This window comes from Lichenostomus cassidix, chromosome 5, assembly GCF_008360975.1.
Source record: "Lichenostomus cassidix isolate B80296 chromosome 5, HeHo_3.0, whole genome shotgun sequence".
Taxonomy (NCBI): Eukaryota; Metazoa; Chordata; class Aves; order Passeriformes; family Meliphagidae; genus Lichenostomus; species Lichenostomus cassidix.
The window spans coordinates 5,424,267-5,449,278 of record NC_139486.1 but is presented as its reverse complement, the minus strand read 5'-3'; the positions used below and the strand labels follow the sequence as shown (position 1 = coordinate 5,449,278).

The 25,012-nt window shown below is 43.1% G+C and overlaps 1 protein-coding gene and 1 long non-coding RNA gene across 2 annotated transcripts in view; both read right to left on the bottom strand.

Annotated features, from left to right (window-relative positions):
• Positions 1-1,184: 1,184 nt before the first annotated feature.
• The window catches only part of MNAT1 (MNAT1 component of CDK activating kinase), a 116,075-nt gene continuing 92,247 nt past the window's right edge, over positions 1,185-25,012 (bottom strand). Inside the window, exon 8 of the mRNA XM_085061119.1 lies at positions 1,185-1,679. Coding sequence (XP_084917245.1) covers positions 1,559-1,679 — 121 coding nt within the window. The 3' untranslated portion in view covers positions 1,185-1,558. The remainder of the gene's footprint in view (positions 1,680-25,012) is intronic.
• Positions 3,270-25,012, bottom strand: part of LOC146435845 (uncharacterized) — a 29,104-nt gene continuing 7,361 nt past the window's right edge. The window contains exon 2 of the long non-coding RNA XR_014852403.1: positions 3,270-24,842. This is a non-coding gene — a long non-coding RNA (uncharacterized LOC146435845). The remainder of the gene's footprint in view (positions 24,843-25,012) is intronic.

The window sequence follows — 25,012 nt, the reverse complement described above, 5'->3', positions numbered from 1 at the left end:
CAATGTATTCCAGCAGCATAACTTCAGTTTAGATGTAAGTATAGCAGATATGTCACTACAGTCATAACCAGGGGGTTTCCCAGATTTCTGTGCAGTTACCAGTTCTGTGTACAAGAAATGAAATAATAAATAACAGCCAAGCTACACACAAGTTAACAAGGGTATTTAAATGATACATATTAATATGCATGTGCAGTTCTGCATTCATTAGGGCATGACCTGGGGCTTCACAAACTGAATATAAATAGATAATTGGTGAGGTGCATCTTTGCCAGTCTGGGAGAGGGGAGAGCAGAAAAGGGAGAGAGGAGGGGAGGGAAGGATCTGATCTTTTCCTCACCTCTGCCTTGTGTAACATTCCTTGTCACCAGCTGTTCTGGACACAACCAATAGGATTTCAAAGGGCAATGGAAATTTTGCCACTTCCTCACATTTTCTTTAGTAAGAAAGCACCAAGTCTGGAGTAGATCTCATTCTTATTACAGTATAGAAAAAATACTCCTCAGAGCAGGATTCAACAGCTAAGAGCAGGTGGCCTATAAAATGTGGTCCAAGGTCACTGTCCTGAGCAGCTTCCCATCTCCTGCAGTTCATACAGCTCATGGCAGAGTCCTGTCCTGCCACAGGAAGTCCATCTCTTGCTGTGGTCAACATTCCATTACAAGGAGTGGGGAAGGAATACAAAAAGTAGCAGATCAAGTGCCAGGGATCATCCCTGAAGCCAAAGGGGTGTTCCTGCCTAAAGAACCTCCTGAGTTTATGACAGTAAAGTTGCAAATTGAGCTAAACACAAGAAAACAAACATAAAAGCAAAACAAACAAACTCTACAAAGGAACCCCACAGTCTTGAGTACTTCAGTGGCTTCAACTTCTATCCAGGCTTCTTAGATTGTTTCTAGAGCACCTCAGCTGAAAGACTTAGAGCTAAAGATTGGTTTTCCAGGCAAAGGTAAGGACCAAGTGACACACAGAGGAAGGATCCCACACAAGAGTTGTGTCAGCATATTTCCAGAGTTTCTCATCTCATCCAGCTGGCAGGAGGAAAAACCCACTTGTCTAAACTGGGGAAACTAGTTTTATGGGAAGAAAATGTAGGCTTGAATATTGACACTAAATGTTATAATCAAAATGGCATTTAAATGCTTGTGCAAATAAAACCCTGCAATAAGAGTAAAACCACAAACTTTAATAAAGTCTGGCTTTATTTAAAAAAATTTACAAGTGTATGTCTTTAAGCCTCAAACATACACAGCTGAGTTATTCACATCTTCCATTAGATGTGGCTTATTGCTTCAGCCTCCCTCAGCAAAGTGCCACATGACTAACGAGTTTCCCCCTCCACAAGAATGTATCTACCATTTTACAAAGCTCTGCTGCAGACGGGTTTTGTTTTTCCCCTTTAACACTTGAGCACAGCTGGTTTTGCACACGAGGAGGGCACAGAGCAGTGAGTGCAGCCCGGCTGAGGCACGTGGCAGCGATTCTGCCCCACCTTTGCTGGCTTGGTTTGCTTCTCGCCCCGCTGGGTGTCCCTTGGTCACAGGCTGGTGCTCCCTGGCTAGCTGGGGTGCCAGAAGAGCCCACTGAAAGCGTCCTGCAGGGCTCGGTGACAAGCCAGGGAGGATGTGTAGCCCCCAGCGAGGTCCTGCGGAGAGGCAGCTCGGACGTGGGTGAGGTACCTGCAGCAAAGAGCAGAGTTACTTCAGAGCAGGGAGAAACACATCAAACACTCCTGCAGCTCACAGGACAGTGAGGTTGAGGCTACTTTTAGCAGAAAGCAAGGAGATGGAGCTGCCCACTGCCAGCTGAACACAGCAGGATAACACTTCCATGAGTTAAAGCAATGAGGCACCTGCAGCCAGGCTGCCCCAGCAAGAGGTGGCACAGAGCTGAGGACACTGAGGGGTTTGTGTTCTTTGTGCTTGCTCTGGGGAATGGTTTATTTCCCCACTTCCATAGGTCCTGCCAAGACAAGGACACCACCAGAAGCTTTCCTGCACTCCCACAGGAGCAGGGGGATTTCAGCTCTGTCACTTAATGTCAGAGACTCCCCCAAGCCTACTGTGCCTGAGGACCACAGGGCTGAGCTTCCTGCTCTCAGCCTTTCTGTGCCTGGAGCCCATTGACCCTGGGAATCAGATCTGTAGGAAGCCATCATCATTTTGGCTACTCCAAACTTCCCCATTTGCAGATCCATCTAATTCTACCCCAGACCACTGAGTTGACATGAAAACAAGAGTTGACATGGAAGCAGGAGCTGACATGGAAACACAAACACTGCCTGCCCTGGCACTGCCACAAGCTCTTGGCTCCCCTTGGCTCCTTCCAAGCGCTCCCACCCAGCCACACACGCTGAGAGCTCCTGGTAAAGGATGGCTCCATTCCACCCTGCAGCTCTTGCACCCCATGAGACAAGCACAAAACCAGATTATTCTCCACTAGTTTTGCACCAAAACTCCATCAAACAGATCCACAGCCCAGCAGGAGCAGCAGGATGAACATCTCCAATCCTGACCACCAGACACAACCCCATAAACAAGAAATGCTTTCCACAGGGGCCATGCGCGCCGCGCTTCAGCCGCTGTTTTGATTCCTCACTTGGTACATGTTGCTCCTGGGAAGGTTGAGTCATTCCACCTCTGGCTTGGCAATCCAAGCATAAACTTGCAAAACGCACACAGCCTTTTATAATGTTATCCCGAGAAACCTAAAACAGCTGCACTTTTGGCAGGAAAATACAGGACCACCAGTAAAATATCCAAAACAGTTGCATCTTTTAATTTATGACTGTACACTGTTTCCATAAAGAGTATATAAAACAGGTCAGATTTTATAGGTAAGACATAATAAACAGTCATACCCATTGATGCCATAAAAGCGTAGAAAAAGAGATTACTGAGAAATGATTAATTACAGTTTTAAAAACTGTATTTCTTGCACCTAATAACCACAATGCACAGACATGAGCAATGTTTCTGAGGGATTCTTGGTGAGATGCTGAAGCTGAGATTGAATTTGCCTCCTGTGACTGAGTTGAGGTGTTTTGTACCAAGTTGTGACAGAGTCTGGCCCTCACTGCCAGACACTGGTTCTCATCAGCACAGAAACAGGCAGAAAGGCACAAAATAATAATAAAATAAAACCTTTAAATAGTGTTCAGTCCAGAAGAATCTACAAACACAGCAACCAAGTTGGTCCCATCTCTTAATTTGCAAGGGGTGGTGGTCTGCAGAGAGCTCCTGGTTTGTGGCAGAACACATTTTATGGGATTTAATTTTTTTTTAACATTGTTACTTGTCCCTTAATATTTTAAGAGGAAGATCTCATCCTTCCCCAAGGACTTTTAAAACTGCTGTGGGAAACAGGAGCTCCTTCCCCCAGCCAGGAACGATGGGCACGGACAACAGCAAATAATTTCCTTCAAAATGCTGGTGTGAAACTACCTCTACCCTCCAAACCAGAGTCTTATAAAAATCGATTCCCATCTTGGATTTCACTTCTATCATATTTATTTCATTGCACAACTTCATTTTCCCCTCATGCATGAAACAGTCCAGTGAAAACGGGATTATTTTACATTTCAATATTAACAAAGGTTGGTTGTGTCTTTCTCATTACTTTTCTTATCTTCTCTTACTTATATATCACTGAAAGGAGAAAAACAGAGTCTATTGTTTCCCTTTTTCTAGGACATCTGAAATTGGAGCGTTAGTTTCATAAGACAACCTGACTTCCAGCCACTGCAGCACTTGTACTTAATTGGGAGGTGATCTCTGAAGCAATACAAAATCATTGCCAAAAAGGCTCCCATCGACTTTTACTGCACAACCTGCCCTAATTCTCCTTACTCCTGTGAAACGAGCACGGCCGGCTGCTGGCTGTCAAGTGAGGTCTTTATTTTCTTGTTAAGTATCTGAACTTACTGCTCCTGACCCATTTAATTACTGTGGTACACCAGGCAATTGCAAAGAATCTGCCACGCTGAAGCCACACAATGAGAAGCGAATGCTTTGCCGGCTTTTCCACACCGTTCCCCATCTGTGCTGCCTGAATCCAGCCATCCCCTCCACAGGAGAATCTCTCTGAACTGGATTCCTGGGGTTTCTGGCAGAGGTCAGCACATCTTTTCATGTACACCTTTACAACAGCAGCAGGAAGAAGAGCTTGCCAAGTTTTATTTCCAAAAAGCCGAGCTCCGTTAGGTCTTGGGACCTGGAGGTAATTGCTCTCACTAGTTAGCAAATTCCAGCACACTGGGTCTGTTTTTCATAGGTTTATTTTAAGTACCTGTAAATCTTATAAGCAGAAACCAGGAAAAAGAGGTTTGCTTTTTCTGGTGCGCAGTTTTTTAATGTCACTTGTTTTTACTGAGGGCAGACTAAACTCTGAAGTTAAAAAAAGCCTGCTCTATTATTTTTCAGCAGGGCTGAAGGGCTGTGTGTTCCCTGCCATTTCACACTTCCCATTCCCAGCAATGCCTATGCTTTGCTTCAGGCTCTGCCCAAACAAGCCCCCTTTCCTTGGCTGCAGCCTTTGGATGTTGATCTTCCCCATTAACCTTTCACGTCAGTTCAAACACGTCGTATTTTGTTCTTTGTGAGCCTTGGGGGGCTCATTCCTGACCTTCAGCTTCTCATCACTGTGGAGGGGGTGGGAGGAAAAAAAAAAAGCCTCCTGTTTTCAAGGAAAGAGGTGTAATTCACACTCGGTGTGGAGGCTCAGAATGAAGCTGGTCATTCCTGGGAAGGGATTTTCTTCATGTTTTCTCTTTTCCCAAGGCTGTGTCGCCATCAGTTCATCAGGAGTGGCCAGACTTGCTGGAGAACTCCACGGCTGGCTCAGTGTGGCAGTGGATGTGATCTCCCTGTGCCTTCCCACCACAGCCCAGGAGCCTCAGCCCCCTTGGCACTGCTGCTGCTGAGAGCCAGAGAACACAACAGCAGCTCAGCAACACCCAGGGCCACTGGCAAACATCCCCTCCCTGCTCAGCAGGGTGGTCTTGTTTCACAGAAGTTCAGCAAAGACTTCAGAAACAGAAAGGATGGAGAAATGGCACAATCAAACCTGGCTGAAATAAAAACCCACCAAAACCCAAACAAACCTAAACCCCCCCACCTAAAGAAGCTAACAAAAAGAAGCAAACATCCAACCAAGAAGAAAAAAAATGCCCCACAGTACATCCCTTCACCCATCCAACTGAAATACCAGTGCTGGGGATTATTTCACACAATTTTCCCTGCTACCCAAGATAAACACATCACCAGGGGTGTTTCTGCAGATGCACCACTTGGAGGTACATATGCAATAATTGTGTATTTGGCACACAGATTTATTTTTTTTTACCTATTAGGTATTTTATGGGAGTCAAGAAAAGAAAAATCATTCACAAGTTGTTTGATGGGGGGAAAAAAATAATTCTATTCCACAGAATAGATTTAGGGCTCATCTGATTATCTGCAGTATCCAAGACAGAAAGTAATGGGGCAGACATTAGCTGTGGGAAATTTTCCAGATTCATAATTTAAATAATAAATAGTGGTTGCATGAAAGCAAGCAAAATACTCCAGTCTGGAAACCTGTGTGAAGCATTAGCAAGGCAGCAGCACAGGCTGCTGTGCTCCTGAGCCTTTCTGGAGACAGCATTTTCCTGAGATTTACCAATCCCTAGGATGAGCTATTGCTGCACTACTCAGAGTGAGCTTGCAGAGACTGGGTCTTGTCAGAGGAGAGAGACACAGAAGAAACTGGACTGTCTGGCCTGGTTTTGCTGAGGAATGTGTGGCCTGGGTTACTCTGTGGTCCCTGAGCAGGTACAGACTGAGCTCCTCTGCTCAGCTCTGTTCTCCTTTGCACCACTCAGCTCTACCACAGTCGGTCTGTGCAGCCAAACAGAATTTGTTTATAAAATGAGCCGAGTTCATTGCTGCTCTCCATTAAATAGCCCCAGGAAATGCATTTGGGAACAGGCCTTCCCTGGGTGTTAGTCAAATATGGTGTGGTTCTCCCTTTCTCAGAGATTAATATGTCTAAAGCAGGGCAAAAACACAAGGCACAAAGCTGGTACTCAAAGAAATCCAGAACAGCAATTCATCCTTCCTAGGAGTAGCTACAAGCCTGATCCTCAAATTAAAAAAAAACAAAAAAGCAACAGCCTTTCATCCATTCTAGCAGACACTATTTGGGCACTATGCTTGTATTTAGATCTTAACAAACCCACCAGCTATGACTGATGTCAGAAATTCCTGCTGAACCCCAGCCAACACAGCCTGTTCCCACACAGAATTCCCGTTTAACACAGCCCTGAGCTCCTCACAAGCCCAACCCAATCCCTCCTTGCCAGGCACCTGCCACCAGCCACTCCTCTCCCCTCCTCCAGACAACACAGACAACATGGGGAAAATCTACTTAATAGCTGCAATCACTGAAGGAGTTCTGCTATTTGTTTGGGGTTTTTTTTCAATGCTTCTCTGTACACAATTGCAGCAATCAAAACAGAACAAGGGGATGTCAAAACAGGACAAGGGCCAAACATGACCCATCCCAAGGCAGAAAGGAAAAGAATACATTTTCACCCAGATTATAGCACCCTATGGACTGAACACATCCCATAGTGCAGGGTTACAAGGAAAAGTCACTCTAAATACCACAATGCAGTTTTGGCTACTAAAAAGTCCTGCCAAAGACAAGTGATCCAGCACAGACACTACCCTGCAGCCCCAGCAGTCCCACCTGCAGACAGCAGTGCTGTGCAGATTCAGCTTAGTAAGCCAAGCTGTTTTGTTATTATTAATAACCCTGTTTAGCTGTGCTGCTTTCTGAGGGCTTAGTGAGCAGAAATTGCTCACTGAGGTATCAGATGAGTGCCAGAGCCTTTTCCATGCCACAAACTTGCTCAGCCCATTTCACTCACCCATGCCCCAGGAACCTGCCACAGAACCATCGCTTACTCATCCAATTCCAATTTCCAACAAGGAAAAGTTAATGCCTTCATCTTGCAATAAATTCTGCAAATTCTGCAAAAGCAGATGCCTTCTGACTCTAATGGATCTCTTTTTGTTATAGTTAAGAATTAACAAAAAAACATAATAGAGAGTTTGAGCTCCTAGAACTTTTATTTCCCATTTCTCTACTTCAGGTTTTCTAAGTGAAGAACTCTGTTCTACCAGAAATAAACTTTCCCAGTAGAAAAGCCAGGAAACGTCCCCCCCCAGCAGATCAATACAAGAGCTATAGGACTTCTAGTGATTCTTTTTAACCTCTTCCATCAGCTTTTTCTAAACAGCAATTTGTTTCAAGCACTGTAAGAGTGTCTCAGGGCAGGAGTGTGTGTCAACTTCGTGTGGTGAAACAAAGTACTTTAAAATTAAAACAAAACAGCTCTGCCACAGCACACCTCAGCTAAGATGGAGCAGCACACAGAGCTTTACTACCAGACACTGAAAGAGGCAAAAAAAAGCCTAGAAAAGTGATATTAGCCATGAAACAGCAGTCGCTGATTAAGCCAGTTCTGACTCCAAAGGTGGGAATTAGTGATGAGTTATTCCCCCCTCTTTTCCCTCATCCATTTCTCCCTCATAATGTCCTTTATGTAAAGGGCAAACATTTTGGATCCTGGAAGCCCAAAGCCACAGTGACCCAGCAGCACCCTGGGGCTCAGTGCTCCCTCCCAGTCACCTACTGCAGTGACCAATAAAGGAATTTCTTAGGGTTTAATGTAAAAACTAAAGCACTTTTATTTGATGTTTCACATAAACTGTTTCCTCTTTTAATGGTGAAACACATACATGACCTGTAAGATATACCTAATGACCCATTTCAGAGAGCTTATTACAAATTACCTGTGAACTGGTGAGCACAGTTGTGAACCTGGAGTAGAAAAACCTTTAAATGCAAAGGCATGAAGTCACAGAAACCCTCCTCAATGGGCAAACAGAATCAGATTTTCCCATATTACTTTCCCTGAAAACTTCCTCTTTTTGTGATGAAGTCCAGAGACCAAACATTTCCACTGAAAAGCTAATACATTGGGGAGTGGAATGGAGGGAAAATTCCTTTTAACAGCTATCTCAAAATACACCTTTAATGCTCCTCATAAAAAACCCAACTCTCCTACTGGCAAAAAAAAAAAAAAATTAAAGGAAGAAAAGTTTTAGAGAGCACCTGGTTCTCTAGCATTTTCCTAGCACTGCAATACTACTGCTGCTCTGTTTTTTAAATAGAAGTGAGACCAGACTCAGGTACTTGCATTTATTTAACACATAAACATTTGCTTTTGGAGTAACTGAGAAGCCAGTGTTGTTGCCTTGAGGTAAGATGAAAAGCTACAGAGAAATTGAGATCAAAGGAAAAGGAGAAACGCCTTCTGCCCCCCAGAAACTGATATAATTTTAAAAGAAGTGGATGTTTTAAAGTGTAAAGACAGGAAACTAACGATGAAAAAGGTTTTAAAGAATAAAGGAAGCTTTGTACTCCTCTGCCCTGATATGCATTTTGCACATTTCCTCTGCTGCAGGCTGCATGCAGCCCTGGGACAGGACCTGCAGGCACTGCCAAAAAAAAGAGTTTTGGACAATTCCAGTCCCACTGCAGGGCTGTGGGACTAGAAGGCACCACCTTGATACAGCCTTTTAATGTAGAAAAGTCTATAATGTCCAAGTACTAGGAACTACAGACTTTGAGTCTATCAAAGCATTGTAGACACCAAAGATTACTTTGAAATGGGACATAAACCCCTTAAATGGTGCAAGCTGACCTATCTTCAAAAGGAACTGTAAATCCAATTATACTTGGAGATGTTAAAAATGTTAACAAGTTAAATAAACCTCCTCTTTTCACTGAGGAGTTATCCAAGCTAGAGATTTACATTCAACAAGAATTCCTATGTGTAAACCCAGTGTATGTTTGAGAAACACATTCTGCCCCCCACGAGCCCACAATTCACAGTGAGTGTCTGCATGTTCCTTTTGATAATAATCAAATGCTACATTTAATCAGCTTCTCTTAACATTTGATCAGGCAGCATCACTACAGACAAGGTGTAAGAGTTCCAACCTTAGAAAATGTGAATACCAGTGCAAGAGAGTAGCCACTGCTGCCTTTGGAGCACTCAGTGATTCTGAGCTAATGTGGGAAATCTTGAGCACAGTTTCAAAAGTTAAAGTGATGACAGAGGTCATCTTGTTTTGTTGAGTTTTATTTTAGTTGAAAAGAAAAACAAACAGCCCTGAAGCTGCTAAAGTACATCACAACCCCACTAAGGAACTGTTAGAGAAGGGAGGCATATCTTTAGCTGGTCTAAGGCAACCAGCATGGGTTATAGGTTTCTGTGCTGCAGCAGGGAGGATTCAAGACAATGATTCTCTGAAAGTTCTCCTCATTTTAGCACGCGACTGCCTGTTTTAAAATAAAAACAGGAAATGGAAAGCAGAACCTGCAAACACACAAATCCTTTGCAAGCAGAGGAAAACTGGAGGCTATAGAAGTTCTTATAGCTTGTGTGTTTCAACTCTATAAAGGATATTTTGTACAAGTTCTAGGATGACTTTCCTTCCTTCAGTTGTTGGGGGGCTTCTTCACACCCCACTTTCCTCCCAGTAAAATGTTTAGTTATTTGGATGGCTCCACACATTCAGAGAAGAGCCATCACTGACTATGCAGTGTAACCAGTTTGCTTCTTGCTGCCCACCACACATTTCCCCACCAGCTCCGAAATACGCACAGCCACTACCGTTTGGATTAATTTTATTTTTTTTTTCCCTTCACACTGCAAGGATTTCTGCTTCGCCTCTTTCCCAAACAGCCGCTCGGATTCCTTACCCCCACGTCCTCCTCTGCAACGAGAGGTTAGTGTTTATTTCTAGAAGCCTCGCTCACAGGAAGCCTTCCTTCAGCACGAGTGACTTCCGTACCTCAGCGGGGCTGAGCACCCTGGGATGAGCAGGGGCACCTGGTCCCCCATTTGTCATCTCCCCGAGGTCACCCGCCAGCTGTCTGTCCTCTCAACACCCGGCCCAGGCACCGTGCTGGAGGCATTCCCCCTCGCTCGGGTTTCCAGCTCTGCACTTCCAGATCCAGTAAATCAATCAGCCCCCACGGAAAGTGCTCCAACAACTGCAAGTGAAGCATTTGCACACCCTTGGGCTGCCTGGCTGCGTGGCAAGGACACTGCGGTGACGCCGGGAGCTCTGCAGGGCTGCGATGGATTTCACTCGGCAGCACTGCACAACTGCAGCTACATTTAGCCACAGCCTCAATCAGGCTCTGCTCATCCTTGACCCCGAGAGGAATGTCATTGAACACAAGGGCCTTTTCTCAGCTGTGATGTTGGGGTTTTTCTTCTTTTTCAATGGCTGAAACAACGAGTAAGCCGCTATTTCTGTAATTGCAGAGCAGTTCTCTTTTTAACATGTTGTGGAAATGTTTTGGCATAGGCTGATCTCCAAATTCTTCATCTTTCCCTCTGTCCTCCAACTCCACTCTTCCTCCCACACACTGTGTTCAGGACAAAGGTCACCAGAAGAACATGGATGTGTTTAAATAATTATTATAACTCTGAGGAAGTTAGCCACTGTTTTGTAACTTTCTACCTAAGTCAGAACTGTTTTCATAGGCTTATCTTTTTAACATAAGAATAGGGCAAGTTCAGTTTTAAAGACACCACTGTGTCTTTCCCCAGGGCAGGGGAACACTTCCCCAAGCTGGACTCTGGGAATACAGCATCCCTTCTGCAGGCAAGAAGGGAGAACACAACTTTTATTCTGAAAGACAGTTCTTCTGGACACACAAACTCTTCTTTTAGGATAAAAATTCCCTACTGCTCCTACCGCTCTGCCTTTTTCTCAGTGTTCTGCACACCCCACTGTGCACCGTGAATCCCCCAGAGCACAGCCAGAAATCCATATTGATGAACTGGGGCTTTGGGAGAGCTACATGAAAGAGATACTGCCAGCACCAGCTTCCATGTAAATTATGCATTTGTGAGGCAAAGGGAGCCCTTTCTGAACAGAGCACTCAGCCAGGAACACCCACAGAAGGAGGATGGAGATGCATAGACACCTTTTTTCCCCCCTTTTCAGTACATTTTGCTTGATGCACAGTTCTGAGGCAACAGACCGTGAGGACATTCATGATTGTATCACAGAATCATAGACTGATTCGGGAAGGAAAGGACATTAAAGATCATCTGGTTCTAACCCCCTGCCATGGACAGGGATGCCACTCATTAGCTCAGGACACAACTGCAGGGTCCAGGATGGCTCCAGGCAGACAGGAGGCATTTTTGCCCAGGAGCTCTGGTAAGGACCTTGATTTTGGGCCCAAGGATGGAAAATAAAGTGGCCAGAATGCTTCTGAAGTTTTTCTTGCATTGAAGGACTGTGCTTTAGTGCCAGCAGGGAAGGACAGAGCCCCTGGCTGACTCGTGTCAGGCACAGCCACATGTTTTGCCCCCAAATCACTGGTGATGTAAAAAAATCATCTGAACACAGAAAAACCTGGTTACAACCTCAGCTTTGAAATAGTTTCCCCAGTCAGAAAGTCAGTTCTGTTTTCACTGTGACACAGCATCCTCTGTTCTGACTGAGTAGTAAGGAATTCACATCATATGGTAATTCCAGTTTAATATGATTCAAACAAAATAGCACAAGAATTTCTAGAGGGTTTTTAGCTGCTGACACTGATCAGATAAGTAAGCTGCCAAACCTAATAATTATCTCAAATGAATAACTGTGAACTCTTAGTTATTCATTTCAGATAATAAGAACCCAAAGTTATTTTCTTTAGGCAGAATGTGAAAAGTGCAATTGTTGAAAGCAAATACTGCAGTTTGAATGACAGCATTTAAAGGAGATGAGATTGTCCAGGTCAAAAGAAGGTGAAAATCAGTATTGCAGCTGACTTGTCCTCTAATGCAGCAGCCCCTCAGCTGCCTCAGGTTCTGGTTGCTGCTGATCAGGTCAGCATTTCAGGCTGCTGCTGAGGATCAGGTTTACAGCTCTCAGCCATGCTGGCGTTTGCTCCTCAGGAGCAGAGAGGGCAGGAGCTGGGAGTGAGGCTTCTCCTCAAAACCACGGATGGTGAAGGATGAGAACTCCTGCCCCAGCCAGGGGCTGAGCTCTGCAACCCTGGCTGCAAAGGAGCTGCACAGCCTCACTGTGGCACAGGGCAGTCACAGCTCACAGAGGTGAGGAGGAGGGAAAACAGTTGCCCTGTTCTCCTGAAAATATTTTTCACAGGGGAATGAAGGAAAAAAACCACTCCTTCAATCCCAGGCAGTTTCCTCCTATCTGTCAGCATATGGTAGGAGCTATTATTATTTGGCTTCAATATAAAGTGTCATTAAGACTATTTTTCTGCTTTAACAGCTTGACAATTCTATTGTGAAATCTGGGTGAAATTCTCTGGATTTTATTGTCCTTCTCCATTGTGCCCTGGTGGAATTTCTAGAGGGGAAAATGCAGTGATGATAGGAGATGCTCATTTTACTCTTCTAAAAAGACAATGAGTTAAGTGTCTAAATTGAATCATTCTTTATATGATTTCTGTTGAATTAATTTTAATTTTCTGCTGCTTTCAATCTAACCCAAAATCCTGAAACAGCAGAAGCACAGATATCAAACAGGAGTGTGCTGAGTGAGGCAGAATCCCTCAATTTCACCTGGAAGAGAAAATACCAACAGAGTTTTTACAGAGCTGTGACATCCACAACTGCGGGAATTCTCCATGGATTGTTAACTTGACTCAACTTGCAAACTGCATCCCCAAAATCCATCTCCAAAGAAGTTGTGCCTACTGACTGAACTGATTCTGAAACTGGTGCAGAAAGTGCCCTTTTAAACATTCCTAGAGTGTGCCCAGAAATTGGTGGGGATTTCTAATAAAAATGATATTTAATAAATTCTCCTGCTGAGGAGAGCTCTGAGTAACACTAGGTGGCAGAAGGCTCTGTCACATTGAAGACACCTGCAGACAGACACACTCACAGAACTACTTGAGCTTGATTTTAGAAAAGCTAAGGGGAAAACAGTTGAAAGCAAAACACTTCTAAAATCCCATTTTCCATCCACTCCTCCAGTTCTAACTCTGGCTCTGATATCCCTAGTGCATATTTGTTCACTGTTTAAGCTATAGAATGTAAATACACCTTCTAAAACTGAACCTTCCATCACATCTTACTCAATTCAGATGAATTTTTGTACACGACAGGTGATTCTATTAAGCTTTTACTCAATCAAAAGAGAAATTCACTGTTTAAAGAAATTAATGGCCACTAGGGCAAGTACTCAGTAAAAACATACACTGAGTTATCTCGAAGCAAACTTGAAACCCAGCCTGGAGTGCTACAGCAAACACCTCTGCAGCCGAAAGAAAATCAACAACCTACAAACAAACTCATTCAAAACTGCTCAATACTCAGTGTGGGAAAGACCTGCTAAAAATGGCAGCTGCTCTTCCATGGAGAAGCATTTTCAGGAATACTTTAGTAATTACATATAAAATTCCATGGTGTCAACTGGTTGTTTCTAGTTTTACATATTTAACCCTCTAAAAAACATTTATGCTCCATTTTCCTTTATTCTGGCCACTCTCTTTTCAATTCCTCCAAGTTTCGCTCTCATCCTGTATAAGTCAAATAGATAAGGAAATATAGAGGTGTCCCTGCCCTGGTGATGCTAGGAGGAAGCTGTAAACACGAAGAGGGAAAGTGGAAGCCAAGCACTGCCTAGATGCTGAAAAAGAAAAGGCAGCAGGGGAAGAACGACAACGCTGTTTCCTTACACATGTACATTTGAGTTGACAGCGAAGATTTCTCCGAGATGCTCATGGCTGCACTGCTTTTGCACTTTCCAAGCAGCAACACCCCAGCCTTGCAGCACTTGAGGGGTGGGTGCTTCCCCCAGTGTAGCTGCTGCCAGCACAGAGCTCAGCGCATTGTGGAGGCTTATTTTGCACCTCTAGCCATGGAGGCAGTTTGTGTTTAAATATAGAATATTTTATCATTCACAGTTGTCAGCAGTGGAAATTGTCATCTAAGCAGGAAAAGATGCTGTTGAAGAAACAGGAGGGGTTGGTTAGAAAGTAAAAATTATTTTGGCTGTGATAAGTCCTCTCACTGCCCATTTTGAGGGTAAGGGATCACGCCACCCATTGCAAATTGCTGCCTGAGAGTCAGAAAAATCAATAGTAGGTAGGAAAGCCGGCTTGCCAAGGCTACAGCCACTGCCAGCAGATTATTAATGCATCTGTCTGCATTCTTTAATGTTTCCTAAGAAGCAACTATGTTAACTGAAAAGGTGCGACGTGTCACCAGCCCTTCTCTTCTCTCCTCTTCATTTTCTCTCTATATTAAAATCTTGGCTACCAAAGAAAACAATCATGTTTCACCTCATCTTTTCCCAGCTTTTCTGAAGTTCAGTTCCTGCTCTAGAGCAATATATACAGTCTAAGTACTACCCCTGACAAGCTGTTTGACAGCCCTAAGTTGCACATCTATTTTACTCCCAGATTTTTGGAGTTGGTAGGGCTTAGATGGGAAATGGAGGCCAATTAAAATAAACACAGACAATATCAATGAATTCTTCAGAAAGGCACAAGACAAGCAAAATGAAACACTACTGGCTTTTGCCCACAGTTAGAATTCAGCCCATCTCACAGGCTGAGCAGTCTGGCTGAGGTCCAGAAAGACACTTAAGCACATGTCTTATTTTAAGCATGTGAGCAGCCTCATTGATTTTTCACTCATGCCAGGAAGAATATTCAATGCGCTTAAAGTTAAGCACATTGTTAAGTGCCTTCCTGGACCAAGGCCAGGCTATTTAGCCCTTGCAAGAGTTAGTCTAGAGAATATTTACCATTATTTTAACTTCTCAAGACTTTCTTTGAGATAAAGTTTTATGGTGTATGAAAATATTTCATTCATACGAGCAGTGACTGGCTCACAGCAACCTTCAGGGACCCAAGTATTCTTCCTCTTCCCACATCTTCTAAAGCAGTAACTGGAAGGATTAAAGACACATAAGCAAATATACCGACAAAGAAAATTAGTTTCGAAAGGGAAGCCAGCAGTCTTACTGATCTGGAGAGCAAAACAAGCCCCACAGTGAAAAGTTGGCAGACATACTAATTTTCAGTGAAAACTAATAAAGTCATTTGCCAATGTCCCATTCCAATACCAAGTCCAGTGCAGAAACTTTGAAAAGCAAGCTAATTGTTAAAAAATTAATTATCACAATAAGCACATGTTCAATTCCATTTCTCCCTCCTTTTACATTGAGTTAAATACAAAATTCAAGGAAAGGCCTGTTAGTGCTTCCTCAAGATGACCTCACCACATCAGAGCACTTTAGAGATCAAAGGCACAACAAACACTTTGCTCTTTGCTACAACAAAGTGATGCCATTTGCTGTGTTTGCTACAGACAATTGGATTTTTATCTGGTTGGCATTATCCAAGCTCAGTATTGTAGCCTGAGTAAGAGCTAGTAAAAGGTGTTTAACAGTACAGCTAAGGAAAGCTGTACTGGGTCAGACTCCCTCCACCCCAGCCATCCCTCTCCAGGAGCAGAAAAGGGAGTATAAAATCTCTTTATTTTATGTATCTTGTTGCTGAGATTATTTCATGGAATTTTCTCACCTTGCCATGCAGAGTCAGAGCAGAAGGACATAAAGGCTGTGACATTGAGAAGGTTGAAGCTGAAAGGCACCCAGGAAGACCATACTGTCCAGGGAGACCATTCCATCCAGCCTCCCTGCCTCAGGCAGGTTGCTCAGGGCTGTGTCCAGTCAAGTTTTTTGTATCCCCAAGGAGGAACACTCCACAAACTCTCTGACAATCTGTCCCAGCGTTTGACCTCCCCTGCAGTAAATGCATTCTAATGGAATTCCACATATTTCAATTTGTGTCCCCATCCTCTCACTGCGAGTCACTGACAAGAGTCTGCCTGTGTTCCCTTCACTCCCTGCCCTCCATCAGATATTTACACACATTGACAAGGTCCTTCCAAGCCTTTCCTTCTCTGGATTGAAGAGTTCCCTCAGTTTCACCTCACAGGAGAAACATCCCATCCTTACTCACCCAGCATGCCCATACCTCTCACACCAGGGCTGCCAGGAGAAGAGGTGTCCCTCAGCAGTGCTGAGCAGAGGGCAAGGATCACCACCTCCCCTGACCTCCTGGTGACACTGTGCCTGACACAGCCCGGGAAGCTGGTGGCTTTTCTTCCCCACAAGGACACACTGCTGGCTCCTGGGGTGCTCCAGGTGCTTCTCCACAGAGCTGCTTTCCCAGCAGGTCAGCCCCCAGCCTGGGCTGCCCCATGGGGTCACTGCTGCCCAGGTGCAGCACCCTGCCTTTCTCTTTGCTGAACCTACAAGATCACTGTGACACCATTTCTCCAGCCTGCCGAGGTCCCTCTGAAGGGCAGCACAGCCATCTGGTGCACAGGCAGCTCCTCTGGACTTTGCAGCACCTGCAAAGCTGCTGAGGGAGCACTCCTTCCACAGCCAGGCAAGGAACAAGAGGGTAGGCAGTGCTGGTCCCAGGATTGACCCCTGGGGTGTACACTGAGTCCTGCCTTGCTTTCAAACCCACAAATTAACAGGTATGTTAACAACACTAGATTGCATTGGTTTAACCAGTTCCCATTTTTAAATTTAGATGGTTAAATGAGTGCAATATTTTTACATTTGCAAGAATTGAGTCTGTTTCTGAACTTAATCTGCTGGTTCAACTCATCCTTAAAAGTGAACTTTCTTCAAGAAAACTTCAAAAATCATTTAAGACTTTAGAGGGAGAGACAGACTTCTTTTTTTGAGCTGCTTTAGAATGTAACTAACCCAAATGGTGGATTTTCTTAAGAAATCATTTCTGCAGACAAAATTGCCCCTTCACTTGAAGAATCCAGAGCAACAAGAAAGCTGTATTCCAGAACTGGGATTACAGCCAGTTTATGATGGATAAACATTGAATGCTTATGGCATAATTATAATGTCACAGTGTTTGCTGCCAAAATTACAAAAAATATTCTTAAAATTATGCCCTAAATAGAATGGTGTTTAGTTTAGCTAAACTGAAAGCACACTCCAAGAAATGTGAAAAAACAAACACCATGATTCCAAATCTCAATTATGCATACTAAGGGCTTGTTTTAATAAAAGTATATTTAGTGGCTGAATAAAGTCTCTCAAAAATAATTTCAAAGATAATGAACTCCCGATGTCCAAAAAAGTGTCACATGCAATTTCATCACTGACTCATGTAAACTAACCTCAAATTTAACCAAATGCAACTGTGATCAATATTGTGTCAATCTGAAAGTATCTGGGGTTTAAGGCAACAAAACCAGATGCAAGGATGAGCAAAAATTTGGAACCCGCAAACTGAATGAAGTTCTTGGCTACTGAAAGGTCTGGAACAGTTATACTGACAGGGAGAAGCCAAAAGAATGAGAAGTTTTGACAGTATTGCCACATTTAGAAGGAAGAGAGTCAAGTGCAGGAGGAATAAAAGGAAGATAGTTTGCTACCATTGCATGTTACTTAACTTGTTTCTTTTAAAGATGGCATCCTCCAGTTTTAGGCAGCTTGAGGCACAGAATGTTCCCCACACCTCCAAATTGCTGTACAGTGTTTAGGGATGGATTTGCAATGATGTTCCTAGGCACTTTTGTAGGGCAAAACCCAGCAATAAACAACCAAAAAACCCAATCACATAATATATAAACACCGTCAGAGATTTAATAACTTATTCTCGAAAAAGTTGTAACAGTTACTGAACAGTGAGACACAAAAAGACCAGTTATATATAATAGAGTTGGGTCACAAAAGAAAAGAACATCTGAAACAGATTCCACCTTCACTGTGAAACAAAACTGAAGGATTGTGATTTCTTTTGGTTTGCTTGGTTTTGTCCCAAAGGAAAAATGCTGAGCACCTTGCAGCATCAATTAAGGGCGACCACCCTCAGCCTTGAGGACTTAAAGGGCTCAACCCAGTGAAAAACAAATCCACCCATGGAGAAACCTCACAATGACCAGTCAGGCAGGACTTCCCAGCCTGTAAAAAACAACTCCTGTAGCAGTTTATCTTTGTCCTGCTGCAACATGTGACTGGTGGAGAGAGGGAATGCAGTCTGGTTACCCAGAGTCAGCAGGGATGAACTTCCATGTATCCCAGAGACACAGAGCCTTGGAACTGCAGTACAGACACCCTGTTGGGCAAGGGTTTGGATAATGTGTGCAAGCACAAACGTGTATGACTTGCCCACCAGTGCTCTGTCACCCATCACAACCTCAGAAGGTGACAGAGAATAAAAAGTTGCCGACATCAATCCCTTTTTATTATTTATTTTATTTATCATCTCTTGGCAGTAACATCACAAGTTGCGGTGGAAAAACTCATGAACTAAAAACAAAAATGGGGCTGAGAGGGGAAAAGGTGTCAGAGTGGAGAAAAGGGGAGTTTTATTTCTCCAAACAATATCCCCTACCATGACAGCCTCGCTGGCTCCTTCTCCACTGACAGGAAATTTCTGTAAAAGAATCATGTGGTGCTGGAACACAAAACTGTAGAGGTTCATATATGAGACAGGCTATAGGTCTGACATGGGACTAGCAAATAAAGTCAAAAGCCCAGTCCTCTCCTATGCCTTCCAAATACTAAAATCTTAGAATGTGACAGAAACCTGGCTTTGATAGAGTTTAAATTATGCCAATATGAAGCCAAAGAAGCAGAACACCTAACATTGGCAGAAAAATAAGAAGCCCAGGACTTCCCTGCTTCAGAAAGTCTCCTGAAATTTTTATCTTCACAAAACCAGGCAGAAAATCCTAAAGCACCACAGAGGGGCAATGGATTTATGAGGTCTGAGAATCCTCAAACAAAGAGGTAGTTGAGCTAGTTGTTTTATTATTTTATCCCTGAAAGCTTAAATAATAAAAAAAGTTAAAAATAAAAATAAAGCAGAGCAAGGACCTACTAAAAAAGCATAATGTCAGTATTGTCCTTTAGGCATGTTTCCCTCCACACCTCAGGAAAGTTGTCTGGCATTTGACATAATTGGGAGGAAGAATTTTCTCCCCTGGCAAAGTCAATTAACTTCACTGTATTTGTATCATCTGTCAGAGCCAAATCTGCTCCCTTCTTCAAGTCTGACACAAGCTCCTACACCTACTTGACAGATCAAACACATTATATAGAAATTACTGTGCTTTAAAGGGAAGTTCCATAGCTATGTCAAGTCAAAAGCTGCAAGACAAGAGGTGAGTGATTATTCTATTAGTACATGATACACTCCCCTGGAATATTAAAATACAGACCAACTTTGTACTGAAGTTTAACCTCTTTCATGCAATTTGCTATTTCATTATGAAACTCCTTTGGTCTTCAATCATCAGAAACATCTGTAGAAAATTAAAGCTGGTCTTTTCCCTGCTCTGTATTCTTGAAGTGCTTAATTTCTCATATTATTAAGATGTAAAAGCTCCTTGCTGTACAAGAAATGTAAGAAACACTGTGGGTCACTGCTTTAACATACTGCCATGAGCTGGTACATGCATGTTTATGCACTGAGTGTTATAACCAAGATTTTTACCTTAAGGCTACCTAAAATATTAGTGTTCTGTGAAACACTATTCAATGTGATGTCACTAGATTGCATGTCATGCCATTCTTTGGCATCATAAGTCAATTGCCAGATCTCATCACATTTCATAATCATTATAACTCAGGCCCAAACCCATCTCCCATTAGCTCCAATTTAATGTTTGTTGTACATCAATGTATAAACCTCCTGATTGAAGGCAGCAGAGGAGAGAAGGGTAACACCACAATGTGCTTAATGCAGTTCTGCAGTTAAAACATGAACACAAAGCTGCATGGTGGGTAATGCAGGAGTGAAAAAACGTCTCTATTGAAATGCTTTTCCTTGTAATCGACTGCTAAAAGCAGCTAGACCAGAAATGCAGCTCTCCCAAGTGGCAGCCAGAACTAGGAGCACTCACTGGATGCATAACTGGGAAACAACACCAGGGTCTCTGTGGAACTACACTCCACAGATTTTAAGTCCCTGAGCAGCACTGAAGAGCATATCACAGAAGAAAAAGTCACTTTTATTTGGGCACAGAGCTCTTCTGAAGTAAAACACCAAAGGCACTCGGACCTTCTGTCGAGAAAGGGGGTTTGGTCCAATAAAATCCCTTTTCCCCCAGAATCAAGCTGATGTGTGCACTGAGCTGGTGGAGCAGTGCATCATGTCTGACAGGCTGCTGATGTGATTTGCTCAGGACTGTATTGATCCCTCAGCAGCAGGGCCAGCACTCCCCTGAGCTCACTTTGAAGTAGCCCCATACAAGCATTGCATTATCTGCTGCACGAGCGCCGCGCAGGTTTTCAAAGGCTTAAATAATATTACTGCACATAAATCTGCTGAGGGCTAACCTGATGCCCTTTGTGAGTGAGAACTTCTTGTACTACAAAGGTTCTATCAGTTGGAGCCATGGAAGAGCAAAAACCACAGGGGAAGCAGAGCTGGCTCTTCCCAGACCACCTCTGTGCAATTCTGACACAGGCTGGAGCACACGTGAGCCTGGGCTGCCCTAAAACCCATGCAGCCCCACACACACTTTACCACAAGTTTTATATGATTTTCCAATGACTCTTTATGGAAGTGAAATCTGTATCAATGCAAACTCGTTTTTTTGTATAGAAAATATTCTGGTTTTTTCAAAGAAAATAATCTGGTAATGTTTCCAGAGGAAAACTATGGGTCTTCCTTCTCAGTTAGCTATCCTTCTGCATCACAACTATTATCCCTCAATCCCCCTAGAGCACAAAATTCCCACTATATGCTCTGTCCATTTAATGCACTGCCACTGAAAATATACTACACTGACCTATGGATTTGTTTAACCAATATTGATCTCAGCTTTCTTTACCCCAAGAACTAAAATTGTTTCATCCCAAGAGCTAACACACCCCTCAGTGACACAGCCCTAGGAAAAGCTCAAGCTCACCTTTAGGTTTACAACAAAAGCAGGCAGCAGATTGGGTTTTTTTAAAATACCACATTCAAATTAGTTTTCATAGGTGCTATGCAAAAAAAAAAAAATTTAAGCCTGATTTACAATGATAGATCTTAAGAAGTAAGTGTAAATGAGGATTCATCATCCAAAGAGGTATTTTCCCTGCAGGGATCTCATTTTATCCCAGGGATACTCAATAACTTTCATCTGTGATTTGAAAGAAAATATAAAAGTCACCCATTGCAGAATGTACATCTGTCAAAAAATCTGAGGGGGCTGGGAAAATGAATAAACTATTCAGGCTAATCTGTAGCACTTACTAACATGGACTTTTTTCAGCTAGAGACGGCTTAATAGCAAAGGTCACACAGCCAGGAGCTAAGAACAGGTCAGACAAACACAGCACCACAAATTAATTAATACTGGAAACAGCATAGATAATGGTGGCTGATCTACAAAACCTGAGCTCTGGTTAGTTCTGGAGGTAAGAAGGTGGATTACAGACACAAAGTAGTATCGAGTAGGGCAATTCAGAATTCCCCCTGGTTTTCTGCAATGAGTTCTCTGAGTGTGACCCTCTCTCTTCTGGGGCAAAACACTGAGCTTCAGCTGCTCAATTGCTCAAACAATCACTGCATTGCCAGACCTACAAAACACCTAATAATACAACAGCAATAACTACAAGGAGTTATCACGTTGTAAATGTAAAATGATCCATAACAATATCTGCATACACACGTAGGCATGCATAAACATATGTATCAATAAAATAATTCCAGCAGAAATTACAGCTTCCCTGAGTGCACAGATCATCTCCTCAAAGCAGTTATTCCTGGTGCCCTAAATCCTATACCCTGCTTGGAAAAATTAATGGTACCACTGCAGTTTCTTCACCACTTAGGCAGGAAGCAGAGTTTTGGGGAATTCTCATCCTCCCCTACATTTATCCCCACCATGTGGCAGATATTCTGGGAGCATCCAAACCTTTTACAAGAGGAAAAGCAAAATTTTTGGAAACAGCTCATTAAGAGAGAATGCCATCAATGAGTTTATGTGTAGGCTGGAGAAAAGGTGAGGGAATCAAGGACCATGCATGCTTATTTAGATGTCACTTTCCTATTCAAGAAATTCTGCTAAATTTAGCATATCTTCTGAATGTTTTTTGTTTTGTTTTTCATGTTTTTTTCCTCAGAAGTATTTTAAAGCCTCTTCTTTATTTGTATTTCTTGCTTTTCATATTGTTTTTGCTTTCTCAAGGAAACTGGCAGCTGAAATGGTGTTCTAAAAACAAGTCACAAACATTTAGCGGTGTTGCCATTTCAAACACCAGGCTCAGCTGAAACTGCCGTGTGGTAAGACGATGCTGTTTCAGCTGCTGGAGCCCTCAAAGGACAAAAAATGCTGAATAAAACCAAAATATAAGTCATGAGTCAACAAAAACTCTGGGATTTGTTGCAAATAACATCCTTCAAAGCAGCCCAAAATAGAGGATGCACTGCTCTTTGCAAACACCAGGAGTCTGTATTATCACCTCCACCCAGCCATTCCAGCTTATGTGGTTTTCCCTACTGGAAGTAGCAAGCACTTCCCAGAACCTAATGCTGATATTTCAAATCAGATATTTCCATTTTTCAGAAAATGAACCAAAGAACCAATGGAAGAAAGAAACAAAAAAAAAAAAAAAAGAAACAATACACAGGTGCATGAGGAAGGCATGAAATGGACCCATGTATGAGTACTGAAGTCTCATATATTGGCTAACCCCATTCATAAAGTCTTTTTCTAAGGAGATAAAAATAGCATTAAAAGAAAATACATTGATTTTTTTTTTCCTTTTTCTGATCTTTAATTCCCAGGGCAAACAGTCTGTAAAACCTGCTGTTGTAGTACATATAGGCAGCTGATCTAAGCAGAGAGCTCCAGGCAAGTTTTCAGCATTTGTTTCAAAATACAGGAAAATCAACCAGCAGCCAACAGCTCCCAGAAAATCCAAATACCTACAAGCTCAGGGATGAACAGCCTGCAGCACCAGCACAGGGCTCCACTGCCCACTCTGTCCCACAGGTAGCTGCATTCTTTTCTCCATTTGTAAACATCCCTGAGCCATGTGAGCACACACAGCTCATCCACCAAAAGAAAGCAGAATCCACCCAGGCTGCCCAAGGGCAGCAACATTAAAGGCACTTCTGTAAGGTCTAATCCTGTTCCCAGTGAAGCCACTACAAATTCCTCTGCCAGGGCTGGGAGCAGAACTGGACCTGTGTGGAGCTTTTATTTATTTTTAAACCCCTCAGCACCCAAACAATTTCAATGGGAATTTTTCAGAATAGTGTTTTGACACCTGAGCCAAAAACAAATCAGGGAACATGTGAACTTCCTACAGCTCTTTGGAGAAGGCAGGGAAGGAGTCTAGAGGTGTTAAGTGTGAGGATTCATGAAAATGGTGAGGAGGGAGCTGCACTGAGCTATCCTTGCTGTCATCTCCAGGGTCTCTTATGACATTGTCAATTGCTCAGGTGTTTGTAGAATTGGACAACACCAATTTTGTATGTTCTTCTGCTAGTCCAAGCTTTCCCAAGCACATTTAAGGCATGGATAAATTGAATAAATACAGCAGACCTAAAAAATCTATAGATTATTTCCGGATGAGCAAAAGAGAGAGAAAAGTAATAAATGCAAAATGCAAAAATAACAAATTCTGTGACTGCTCTTAGACAAAAGCCAAAATATCAAGAAGGATCCTATAGCCTGGACTGCTCAAGGCAAGGGACTGCTCAGCCACAGCAGACTCCTGAAAGCAAACTCCCTTTTGAACTCACACCTTCACAACAATACTTGCCTTGCCTCTGGTGAGAAAAAGAGCAGGATGCACCTACATCATGGAATAAGGGGGGAAAAAAAGGCAAGATATGGTTTCCATATTTCAGATTGTTTGCAGACTCTGTATCTGTGGGACTTTTCATTCCAAAATTAACTGTGTGCTGAAGAGAGTCTGGAACAGCAGAGCTTTTATGCTTCCAACTTTTGAGATGGCCTCAGAGTGCAAAATCTCCTCTCTCATTTCTGGAATAGTTTTTGACAATTAGTAGAATGAATGACCACAGAGCAAGAAGTCTGCCCAATCCATCAAGGCCTAAATGTGAAAAGAGAGGGAAGAGAGAGAGAACCTTCTAATGACAGGAAGGGGAGAAGAGGTGTAGAATTTTTTTGGCTTTCTTCAGGAGCATTTCCTCATGAATTCTGGAAGAGAGTCAGGAAATAAAGATAGCAGCCAGCATTCACCTCCTGCATCTTTTTAAGGGAGAACTAGACAAATGCAGCAGTAGCAAATAAAGGAAACCATAAGTAACCTTCTCTGTGCAAGGCAGACAATACCCCAGTAGAGAAAGCTGGCACAAAACCAAGGCATAGAGGCTGCTTGGTAAATTCTCAATAAATATTAAAAACACAAGTATGCTGATATCTGCATTTTTCCCAAAGTTGATGGAAAAATTAAAGCATGGGTCGATGCTCCTGAGAACAGAGGAGTCAGTAAGATTCCCAGGTTTAGGGGAAAGAACAAAGAGATGGAGAAACTATTATCTTGAATCTCAATTAGTGTCGACAGATTCCGGAGATGAGAGAGAAGCGCCTGCACTGGAGCCAGGAGCACAGCACCTTTTCCACCTCCCAGAAAGGCTCACCCAGCTCTCAGAAGTGGGAGAGCAGAGGTGCCTGGAATCCAGTCTGGTGGAATGATGCCAGCAAGACATGGGACCTCCTGTTTCTACAGGTTTCACCCTCTTCTCTCTCCTCATCTCAGGTATATGCATTGTTCCTATCGAGTCTACAAGGACAGAGGAGAAGGAAAGAAAGGACACTACTTTGTTTTCCACAGAAGGCAGTCCTCATGCTCTGTGGTTACACATATATATTATTCTTCTACATATTTATATTCCTCCACAGAGGAACAGTGGAGACCGAGTGCACAACCACCACCTGGTATCAGTAGGGTGT